At 59.5% G+C, this 11,253-nt stretch overlaps 1 protein-coding gene across 1 annotated transcript; it reads left to right on the top strand.

Annotated features, from left to right (window-relative positions):
• Positions 1–1,029: 1,029 nt before the first annotated feature.
• GADD45B (growth arrest and DNA damage inducible beta) lies at positions 1,030–4,749 on the top strand. Its single transcript, XM_068156301.1, has 4 exons — positions 1,030–1,230; positions 1,348–1,449; positions 2,609–2,822; positions 3,710–4,749. Exons 1-4 carry the CDS (start codon positions 1,193–1,195, stop codon positions 3,821–3,823), a joined length of 468 nt encoding a protein of 155 aa, XP_068012402.1. The 5' UTR covers positions 1,030–1,192; the 3' UTR covers positions 3,824–4,749.
• The last annotated feature ends 6,504 nt before the right edge of the window (positions 4,750–11,253 follow it).

Genomic DNA, 11,253 nt, shown 5'->3' with positions numbered 1-11,253 from the left:
GTTGGACACCCCCGGTGCGAGCCCCAGCAACCCCCGCGTGCACCAAGCGATGCTGCTCCCGGTGCAACGGAGAGACCCCCGGGTGCGAGGTCGGAGCCTCCGGTGCGGCCCCCGACTCCTCTTCCGGCGTACGGACAGTCCCCCTCGGTGCAAAGACCGACGCCCGGCGCAGCCCCCGGTGCACGATCGGACCCCTCTGTGCACAGATCGACCCTCCCCGGTGCACCGACCCGGGGTCGCACCCCCTCCTCAGTGCACGGACCGACCGCCGGTGCACGCTCAGATCCCGCAGTGAACAGACCGACCGCTCCCCGGTGGAGCCCCCAGTGCAGGGAATCCCCCGGTGCACGGACCGACCCCCCCCTTCGCCCCCTACCCCTTGCACCGACCGACCCCCGGTGCAAGGATCCGAGCCCCCGGTGCAGGGACCCGAGCCCCCGGTGCAGAGACCCGAGCCCCCGGTGCAGGGACCCGAGCCCCCCGTGCACGAACCAACTCCCGGTGCACCGACCGACCACCGGTGCATGGCCGGACCCCCTTCGGGTGCAGCCCCCGGTTCACAATCGGACCCTCCCGCGGTGCACCGACCTCCCCCTGACTCATTGTCAGCCTCCCCCCGCGCCGGTGTACGGAACCCCCGCTGTGGAACCCCCAGTGCATAACCGGGCAACCCCCCCCGCTGCCCTCCCCGGTTCAGCCCCCAGTTCCCGGTCATCCCCCTCCGGCCTAGTTCTCACGAATCATCCCCCCCCCCGTTCCCCCCCCCGCTTCCCGCTCGTCCCCGGCCCCGGGGCGGGGGGGGGAAGGCAGTTTCTGGGCGGGGGTTTCCCGGCTGGCGCCGCTCCCCGCCCCTCCCTTTCTCATCCCCCACGTGGGGCGGCCGGCTGGCAGCCTCCAATCCGAGCTTCCCGATCCTTTCTCTTGGCGCGGCGATAACCAATGGGCGAAGGCGGGGGCGCCCCGCGTCGCCCCGCCCCTCGGCGGGAGGCTATAAAAGGCGGCGGCGGAGGAGCCGGGCGGTTCAGAGCTTTGCGAGCAGCAGCAAGAGAGAGGAAGAGGAACGGCAAAGGGGAAGCGGCGGAGCCAGTATCGCGACAGGCAGCTCGGCGACAGCACCGTCGCTCCTCTCGGGATTACTTTCTCACACTTGGGATTTGACTTTGCAGCGGCTCTTGGGATTACAAATTGCACCATGACCCTGGAGGAGCTGGTGCCCTGCGACAGCAGCAAGTGAGTGCCCGGCGGCTTTTGGGGGGTTTTGGGGGGGGGATTTATCGCGATTGTCGTCGTGATTACCGCCGTGGTTATCGCTGCCGTTACTCACCGACTTGCTTGCGTCCGCCGCAGGATGCAGGCGGTGAGCGAAGCCGTGGAGAGAGTGCTGGTGGCGGCGCAGCGGCAGGACCGGCTCACCGTGGGGGTCTACGAATCTGCCAAGCTCATGAATGTGTGAGTACCGGGGGGGAACACGTCGAGGAAGGCTGGGGAGGGGTCTGGCTGGGAGCGGGGAGGGGGGTCCCTGCAGCTCCAGCATGGTTTGCATGGTTGGAGTCCTGCAGGAGCAGGATCAGTGCAGGGTTATCTCTTGGCAAAGGATCTGTGTCGGGGGGGAATTGCTCCCCAGGACTTGTCCGGGGGGGGTTCAGGCAGCACCAGCACGATTTGCATTGTGAGAGTGCTACAGGAGCAGGATCAGTGCAGGGTTAGCTCTTGGCAAAGCATCTGTGCCGAAGGAGAAATTGCTCCCCAGGACTTGGCCGGGGGGGTTCTTGCCGGGGAGGGGTGTCCGGGCAGCTCCGGTACAGTTGCACGGTTGAGGTCTTGCAGGCTCAGAGCAGAGCTGGTTGTTTGCACAGGATTTTTGCTAAGGGGGAGTCGCAGAGGGGTTCCCCAGCTCCCCATCACTTGAGGGAGTCTGTCCGGGGGGGGTTCAGGCATGGTCTGTCCGGGGGGGTTCAGAGTTTGCATGGTGGGGGTCCTGCAGGAGCAGGATTAGTGCAGGGCTGGCTTTTTGTTAAGGACTTTTGCTAAGGGGTGGGGGAGAGCTCCCCAACCCTGGAGGGGGGGTGTCTGTCCGGGGGGGGGGGGTCTAGGCAGCTCCATCATAGTGTGCAGGGTGGGGGTCTCGCAGGAGCAGGATCAGTGCAGGACTGGCTCTCTGCAGAGGATTTGTGCTGGGGTGGAAGTTGCTCCGCAGGTCGCATAGTGGAGGTCCTGCAGGAGCAGGATCAGTGCAGGGCTGGCTCTCGGCAAAGCATTTGTGCCTTGGGGGATGACAGGGGGGCTGCTCCCCAAGACTTGTCCGGGCGGGTTCCCCAACTCCCCAACACTTGAGGGGCTCCGTCCGGGGGGGTGGGAGAGGGGAGCAGGCAGCTCCAGCACAGTTTGCACTGTGGCGGGGGTCCTGCAGGAGCAGGATTAGTGCAGGGTTGGCTGTTTGCAAGCTGGAGGGGGATCCCTGGCGAGAGGAACGCGGTTGGAGGCGGGGGGGAGAGGGTCCGTCCCCCATCCCCACCCCCGGGGTGGTGCTTGCCGCTGGGCTGAGAAGCTTTGCACCGTCCGGAACCTCCTCTCCTGACCCTTCCCCTCGTACCCCTTCGCTCACCAGGGACCCCGACAGCGTGGTGCTGTGCCTGCTGGCCACCGACGAGGAGGACGAAGGTGACATCGCCCTGCAGATCCACTTCACCCTCATCCAGGCCTTCTGCTGCGACAACGACATCGCCATCCTGCGCCTCCAGGGCATGCAGCGCTTGGCCACCCTGCTGGGGGAGCCAGAGGCTGGCACCGAGCCCAGAGACCTCCACTGCCTCTTAGTCACCGTGAGTGCCACCCTCCCCCCGCCCCGTCCCCGGGTTGTGGGCACAGTGATGCAATCGGTGCCACGCAGCCTGAGTCATGCCAGGCGTCATGCCAGAGGGGGAGGGCAGAGCTTGGGGACACTCAGCGCCACGTGTTGGGGCCCTGGAACTCGGGGGGGGGGGGAGAGCGTGGGGACACTCAGTACCTTGTGCTGGAGCTGTGGCACTCCGGGGGGAGGCCATGGGGACACTCAGGACCATGTGCTGGAGCTGTGGCACTCCGGGGGGAGGCCATGGGGACACTCAGGACCATGTGCTGGAGCTGTGGCACTCCCGGGGGGAGGCCATGGGGACACTCAGGACCTTGTGTTGGAGCTGTGGCACTCCCGGGGGGAGGCCATGGGGACACTCAGGACCTTGTGTTGGAGCTGTGGCACTCCCGGGGGGAGGGCTTGGGGACACTCAGGAGCTCGTGTTGGAGCTGTGGCACTCCAAGGGGAGGGCTTGGGGACACTCAGGAGCTCGTGTTGGAGCTGTGGCACTCCAAGGGGAGGGCTTGGGGGACACTCAGGAGCTCATGTTGGAGCTGTGGCACTCCGGGGGGAGGCCATGGGGACACTCAGGAGCTCATGTTGGAGCTGTGGCACTCCGGGGGGAGGCCATGGGGACACTCAGGAGCTCATGTTGGAGCTGTGGCACTCCGGGGGGAGGGCTTGGGGACACTCAGGAGCTCATGTTGGAGCTGTGGCCCTCCGGGGGGAGGCCATGGGGACACTCAGTACCTTGTGCTGGAGCTGTGGCCCTCTGGGGGGAGGGCTTGGGGGACACTCAGGACCTCATGTTGGATCCTTGGTGGCACTGAACTGTTCCTCTTGCTGATCTTTGTCCCTGCTTTGCTCCCCCCCCAGAGCCCCCACACAGACTCCTGGAAGAGCCAGAGCCTGGCAGAGGTTGCCAACTACTGTGCTGAGAGCAGGGACAGGAACCAGTGGGTGCCCTCCGTGTGCCTGCAGGAGCGTTGAAGCTGCCCAGCCCCCACCCACCACCACCACCCCCATTCCATGAGCCTGGAGGAAGAGGAGAAGAAGAGGAACAAGAGGAGAGAGGGGAAAAACAAACCCTAACAGCCACCCCCCCCCTAAATCAAACCAGAAGGACAGAAGAGAGAGAAAGAGGAGGAGGAGGCAACCAAAAATGGGGAGGAATGGACTCAAAAATGACCCCAAAAAGGGGGGAGGGGGGGGGCAGGAGGCAGAGAAAAAGCACCAAAAAAACCAAACCCCTGGCACTTGGAAGCTACCAACCAGCCCCAGGCAGTGACCTTTGTTTTCCTTTTGCTTCTTACTGGAGAATGAAGAGAAAAAAGCAACCAGAAACAGACCAGCAGCAGCCCCCCCGGGGGTGGAAGGAGGAGACCCCCCCGGGGTGGAAGGAGAGACTTCCTTGGATGGTGGCCCCCCGGGGGTGGAAGGAGGAGACCCCCAGGGGTGGAAGGAGAGACTTCCCTTGGATGGTGGCCCCCGGGGGTGGAAGGAGGAGACCCCCAGGGGTGGAAGAAGGAGACCCCCAGGGGTGGAAGGAGAGACTCACTGGATGGTGACCCCCAGGAGTGGAAGGAGAGATTCCCCTGGGGGGTAGCCCCCATGGAGTGGAAGGAGAGACCTCTCTGGATGGTGGCCCCCAGGGGTAGAAGGAAGAGACCCCTGGGGTGAAAGCCCTCAGGGGTGGAAGGAGGAGACCCCCCTGGATGGTGGCCCCCAGGGGTAGAAGGAAGAGACCCCTGGGGTGAAAGCCTTCAGAGGTGGAATGAAAGACACCCCCCCCCCCCCGGATGATGACCCCCAGGGCTGGAAGAAAGAGCCCCCCAGGGGAGAAGCCAGCAGGTTGTTGGTGACATTTGGGGGGGGGGGGAAGAACCCTGCTGGGGTCACTTTGGGGACCCCTTGCCATGGGGGGGGGGGGGGGGCGAGCCAAGAGGAGGGCAGAGAGCAGCCAGAGAGCTGTGCCTTGACCCTGGGAAAAGAGGGGGGGGGTGGGGAAAAGGCTTGTGAGGACCCCCCCCGGGATGACAGAGGAGATGATGATGATGACTGGAGGAAGATGATGATGTCGGAGGAGCCTCTCCTGGACTATTTTCCTTCGTTATCGATATCACATCGGGATGGTTTTGTATTAAATATTTTGGAGGAGCTGCTTCTGAATTTATTATTATTATTCCCTCCCCCTCCCCCCCCCCCTTTATTTTTTGGGTCTTTTACCTTAAATATTTTGGGGGGGAGCCGCTTCTGATTTTATTCCCCCCCCCCCCCCCCCCTTGGGTATTATATATTAAATATTCTGGGGGGAGCTGCTTCTGATTTTGTTATTCTTCCCCCCCTCCCCCCTTTATTTTTGGGTATTTTACCTTAAATATTTTGGAGCCTCTCTTCATTTTCTTATTGTTTTACCCCCCCCCCCCTTTTATTTTTGCTATGATTTTATGTTCATTATTTCAGAGGAGCCTCTGCTCATTTCATTCTCATTTTATTTCTTCTTCTTCTTCCCCCCCCAGTTATTTTTTTGGGGGGGGGGGGGTGTGTGTGTTATTTTATCTTAAGGATTTTGGAGGAGCCTCTGCTGCTCTGATTTCTATTTATTTATTTCCCCTCCCCCCCCCCCCCCCAATTTATTTATAATTTATTTTTGGGGAATTTTTATTTTTAATATTTTTTAAAATATTTCTGGGTGGTTTGGGGTTTTTTTAATTTTTTTTTTATTTAAAAATATTTTTACATTTATTTTTAAATATTTTTTTGCTTTTTAAAAGTTTTTTTTTTTTTTTTAATTAAAAATATTTTTTTTTCTTGGCTTTTAAAAATATTTTTTGAGCGTGTTTGTTTTGTTTTTTTTTTAATATTTTTGGGGATTCCCAAAATAATTTTTGGGATTTAAAAAAAAAAAAAAAAATTATTTAAAAAAAAAAAATTGTAAAAATAAATTTTTATTTTTAATTTTATTTCTTAAAAACATTTAAATTTTTTTAAAAGAGAAATTTTTTATTTTTTTAATTGTTTTTAATTTTATTTTTTAAAAACATTTAAATTTTTTTAAAAGAGACATTTTTATTTTCAATTGTTTTTAATTTTATTTTTTAAAAACATTTAAATTTTTCAAAGTTTTTTACATTTTGTTTGATTTTTTTAAAATTTAAACCCAATTTTTCTTTCTATTTTTAAATTATTTTTTTTTTAATTTTTTTAATTTTTAATATTTTTTTTAAATTAAAAAAAAATCTTGGATATTTTTTTTAATCCTTTTTGGGATTTATGGTTTTACAATTTGGGGCATTGAAGCGTGTCCTTATTTTCATTTTTTGACTAATTTGGGGTATTTTAATGTTTGGTTTTTTTTTACTTTCAGGGATTATTTTTAATTATTTTCCCTCTTTTCAGGACTCCCTTTTGATTTTTTTTTTTTTTTTTTTCCTCTTTTCTGAGCTCCATTTTAATTTTTTTTCCTCTTTTCTGAGCTCCCTTTTAATTTATTTTTTTTTACTTTCTGGGCCTTTAAATTTTTACTTTTTTGGGCCTTTTAATTTCATTTTTTAACTCTTTTGAGGCTTTTATTCTTCTTTATATTTTTCTTTAATATTTTTCTTTAATTTTTTGGGGGGCTTTTATTATTTATATTTTGGGGGGGGCTTCTATTTATATTTTTTGGGGGGCTTTTATTATTTATATTTTGGGGGGCTTCTTTTATTATTTATATTTTTGGGGGGCTTCTTTTATTATTTATATTTTTGGGGGGGGCTTCTTTTATTATTTATATTTTTGGGGGGGCTTCTTTTTATGTTTTTGGGGGCTTCTATTTATATTTTTTGGGGGTGCTTCTATTTATATTTTTTTGGGGGGGGGCTTCTTTTCTATTAATTGATCACTTCAGCCCTCCCTGCTGAAGGGGGCTGAGAGCAGCAGGGACCCTGGAGCTCTGCAAACCCCAGAGCTGCTTCTCTGCTTCTCTGCTCCTTGGATTTCCCTTTGTGGGGGGGGGAGGAAACAGAATTTCCCTGTCCCCAGGGGGTGAGCTCTGGGGCACCTGCAGCACCTCCTTGCCTTTGCTTTCCTTTGGCACTTGGGAAGGATCCTGACCCTGGAAGTGGTTTTTTTTTTGTTACCTTTCCCCCCAGAGGGGTTTTGGGGGTTGGGTTTTAGCCTTCTGTTTGTGGAAGGAAATGAAAGAGGAAAAACCTGAGGGAAGGAAATGGAGGAAAGAAAAGGAAATGAAAATTGGGGAAGGAAAATTGAAGGGAGGGGGGGAAAAAAGGAAATGGAAAAGGAAATTGTCAAAGGGAATGAAAAAGGGAAATTGGGGAAGGAAAATAAAGTGGAAAATGGTTAAAGGAAATGAAAATTGTGGAAGGAAATGGAATGGAAATTTGGGGAAGGAAATAGCAAAGCAAAGGAAAAATTGTTCAAGGGAATCAAAAGGGAAGTTGTCCTTTGCAATAAAAAATAATCCTCTCAAGTGCTGCCTGCCTCCAGCCCTCCCTGCTGGGGCTCAGGGAAGGGGTTTTGGGGGGAGGGGGCACCCCTTGCCCAGCCTTGGCATACACCACACCTCCCCTCACCTCCCCCCTGAAGGGGAAACTTCATCTCTCCAACCTCTGGGACACTGCCACCCCCCCTGCCCCCTTGCCCAGCCTTGGTGCCCACACCCCTCCCCCTACTCCCCACCTTCCCTCTGGAGGGGAAACTTCACCTCTCCAACCTCTGGGACCCTCCCCAGCCCAGCCTTGGGACCCCCCAACCTCTAGGCCCCCATGCCCACCCCTCTCTGGCACCCCCCAAACCCATTCCTGTTGCCTTCCCCACCCCCTGGGCTTCACCTGCCTCTGCCTGCCACCCCCCCACCCTCTGGGACCCCAAACTCCTCCTTGCCTGGCACCCCTCCCAGCCTAGGACCTCATTCACTCCTGGCTTGCCTCCCCCCAACCTCTAGGACCCCAAAACCATCCCTGCCTGGCATCCCCTCACCCTCTGGGACCCTAAACCCAGCCCTGCCTGGCACCCCTCTCAACTTAGGGCCTCATTCACCCCTGGTCTGCCCCCCCCCCCAGCCTCTACAACCCCAAATTCAGCCCTGCCTGGGGCCCCCAACCTGGCACCTCCTTCACCTCTGCCTGGCACCCCTAAACTTCTACCACCCCAAACCCAGCCCTGCCTGGCACCCCTCAACCTCTGGGATGCCAAACCCAGCCCTGCCTGGCACCCCCTCAACCTCTGGGATGCCAAACCCAGCCCTGCCTGGCACCCCTCAACCTCTAGGACCCAAGGTTTTGGGGTGCAGGACCCAGGGCTCCCCATCCCCCCCTGCCCATGGGCTGAGTCCTGCTGGTGCCAGGAAACCACCTCCCTGCCACCCACTGTGCCCTGGGGAACCCCCTGCCTGCCCCCACTCCCCCCCCCGGTGCCCCATTCCTGGGCTGGCAACCCCCCACCCCCACAGCTGGGTGCCAGGCTTTTGGGGTTCCCCCCCAGACCCTCCCTGCCCCCCAAGTGGGGACACTGAGGCAGGCAGGTGCCACCCACCCCGTGCCACCTACCCCTGTGCCACCCTCCTGCCTCAGTGGATGTGAGGTGCCCCCCCTCCACAGGCTGGGGGGGCACCCCCCCCTTAAAAGGGGCTCCCCAAGTGCCCTCCTGCTGCCTGGGGGCATGGATGTGGCATGCAGATGGCATGTGCCAGGTGTGCCACACTGTGTGTGCCAGGACCTGGGGTGTGTGTGAGCTGCCAGCCCTGCTGTGGGCACCCTGGGCACACTTGGCACTGGCTGGGCTCAGGCAGCCCTGCTGACAGCAGGCACACACGTGTGCCACCCCTGTGCCAGGCTGAGGTGACAAGCCTGGCTGCCAGGAGCCACGTGGGGCAGTGCCACCCTGCCCCTGCTGACGCCTGGGAGCTGTGCCAGCCCCGTGGCTGGCACCAGGCTGCTGGCAGGGCTGTGGGACAGGGTGTCCAGCCTGCCCTGGCACAGGGTGCCCTGTCCTGGCTGGCAGTGCCAGGGTGCTTCGGGTCATGGGGCTGTGCCCTGTGCCCTCCTTGGGGGGGAGCAAATTGAAGCCTGGCGGGAGGGTGGCAGTGCCACCAAGGCAGCTGGGCACCTGGCCAGGCCCTCCTGGTGCCCTCCCCCCCTCACTGTGGCTTGGGGGGGGGTCCCATGGCACCAGGCAGCCCCTCGGGGGGGCAATGCCCTCCCCAGAAGCACAGCTATGGTGCCCCCCCCCCCAGCCTGGCACTGGGGGTGACGGGAGGGGGGCAATAGGGCTGGTCCTGGGGTGGCATTTGGGGGGTGGGGGTTGTGCTTCCCTGGGTGAGGCTGGCACACAGCTGGAGCTCAGCCTGTGCCACCAGGCCGCTTGGGAGGGGGCTTGGCACAGCCTGGCACAGCTTGGGGGGGGAGGGCAAGGCCTGCCCCGAGCTCATGGCACTGATGTGGCAGCGGGGGGGGGGGCCCGGGGGGGGGGCACGAGGTGCCGGTGACCCCCCCCGGGGGGTGGCATCGGTGCCACCATTCCTGCGGCTGCTATCACCCAGGGCTGGCAGCAGTGAGTCAGTGCCAGGCTCAGGCACAGCCCTGGCCAGGGGGAGGGGCACCCCCTGGCACGGGATCCCCCTCCCAGTGCCCCCCCCCCGCCTGGGATGCTCCAACCTGGGACCCTCCCCCAACACAGGACCCCAAACCCTCCCTGCCTGGCACCCCCTGACCACTGGGACCTCAAACCCATCCCTGCCTGGCACCCCCTAACCACTGGGACCCCAAACCCTCCCTGCCTGGCACCCTCTGATCTCTGGGACCCCCAAACCCTCCCTGCCTGGCACCCCTGACCTCTGGGACCCCAAACCCTCCCTGCCTGGCACCCTCTGACCTCTGGGACCCCAAACCCATCCCTGCCTGGCATCCCCTGACCTCTGGGACCCCAAACCCATCCCTGCCTGGCACCCCTGACCTCTGGGACCCCAAACCCATCCTTGCCTGGCACCCCTGACCTCTGGGACCCCAAACCCTCCCTGCCTGGCACCCTCTGACCTCTGGGACCCCAAACCCATCCCTGCCTGGCATCCCCTGACCTCTGGGACCCCAAACCCATCCCTGCCTGGCACCCCTGACCTCTGGGACCCCAAACCCATCCTTGCCTGGCACCCCTGACCTCTGGGACCCCAAACCCATCCCTGCCTGGCATCCCCTGACCTCTGGGACCCCAAACCCATCCCTGCCTGGCACCCCCTGATCTCTAGGACCCCAAACCCATCCCTGGCTGGCACCCCCCAACCTCTACCACCCCACACCGAGCCCTGCCTGACATCCCAGGGACCTCCCCTGGACCCTGTGCCCCCCTCAGTGGACCCCAGAGACCCCTGCTGGACCCTCCCCCCCCCCCCCCCCCCCCCCCAGTGGACCCCAGAGGCCCAGGGCAGCATGGGGGGCAGGGGAGGGCATCCCCGAGGGGGTTAGGAGGTCCCCAGGGCCATGGTGGGGTGGCATGGGGGGCAGGGGGGGGTCCCCATGGCTGGTAGGATGTACCCAGGGCAGCATGGGGGGCGGGGGGGGGTCCCCAAGGCTGGTAGGATGTACCCAGGGCCCTGCTGGGGTGAGGATGCCCCCACCCCCGCCGTACCCCCAGTGCCCCCCTCCCCCCCCGCCCAGTGCCAGCCAGGCTGGTGCCAAGCCCTGGCGTGCCCCCAGCATGCCAAGCCCGGCCGCGCCTGGGCGGCCCCGACGCCAAGGGCAGATAATTATAGCTGCAGAGAGGCTAAAAATAGCCCTGGGGAGGAGGAGGAGGAGGAGGAAGGCCGGGGGGGGGGGAGGGGCTGAGGCTATTTTTAGCCGGCGGCGGCAGCCAGCCCCTGCCGGAGCCGCCGGGGGCCGGAGGGCTCTCCTCTGCTGCCAGGCTCCGGTGCCCGCTGGCTGCGGTGCCCGCAGGCTCCCTCCCCAGCAGGGTTTCCAGGGAGGCTTCCCAGGGTCGCTTGGAAGGAGTTGGAGCTTGGGGGGCAAGGGGGGAGGGGCGCAGGAGACCACCCCCCACCCCCACCCCCCATCTGCATGTCCTGAAGCAGCCCCGGGACACCCAGAGGGCACCGACCCCACCCGAGGGGGAGGGCTCCGGGGGTGGGGAGAGGGCACAGCCCTCTGAGATGCTGCTGGGGGGGTGGGGGGAGGCTAAGGCCAGCAGCCTCTCTGCAAGCCTGCAGCTCCTTGGGCTCTGCACAGCCCTGAGCTCAGCACCCTGAGAGCCAGCTGGGGGCTTGGGCGTCCCCCCCCGGGCATGAGGGGGGCAAGGGGCAAGGGCTGGGTCCTGCCCTGGGGTCACAACCACCCCAGGAAGCCTCCAGGCTCAGGGCAGAGTGGGGAAGGAGAGCAGGGGGGAAGGGGAGCTCCAAGGGGTGATGGCTCCATCCCACCTGCTTGGGATGT

Source organism: Melanerpes formicivorus, unplaced genomic scaffold (assembly GCF_026170545.1).
Source record: "Melanerpes formicivorus ecotype bairdi unplaced genomic scaffold, bMelFor1.0.p_v2 SCAF_34, whole genome shotgun sequence".
In the NCBI taxonomy this organism is placed as follows: domain Eukaryota; kingdom Metazoa; phylum Chordata; class Aves; order Piciformes; family Picidae; genus Melanerpes; species Melanerpes formicivorus.
The sequence above is the reverse complement of the archived record's forward strand: the minus strand, read 5'-3'. Positions and strand labels throughout refer to the sequence as shown.

What these genes read in the sequence shown, in the direction of transcription:
- GADD45B (XM_068156301.1), top strand. Translation starts at nt 1,193, where the DNA reads ATGACCCTGGAGGAGCTGGTGCCCTGCGACAGCAGCAA. An exon ending in TCTGCCAAGCTCATGAATGT is followed by an intron (nt 1,450 to 2,608) that starts GTGAGTACCGGG and finishes TTCGCTCACCAG; the next exon opens with GGACCCCGACAGCGTGGTGC. An exon ending in TCCACTGCCTCTTAGTCACC is followed by an intron (nt 2,823 to 3,709) that starts GTGAGTGCCACC and finishes CTCCCCCCCCAG; the next exon opens with AGCCCCCACACAGACTCCTG.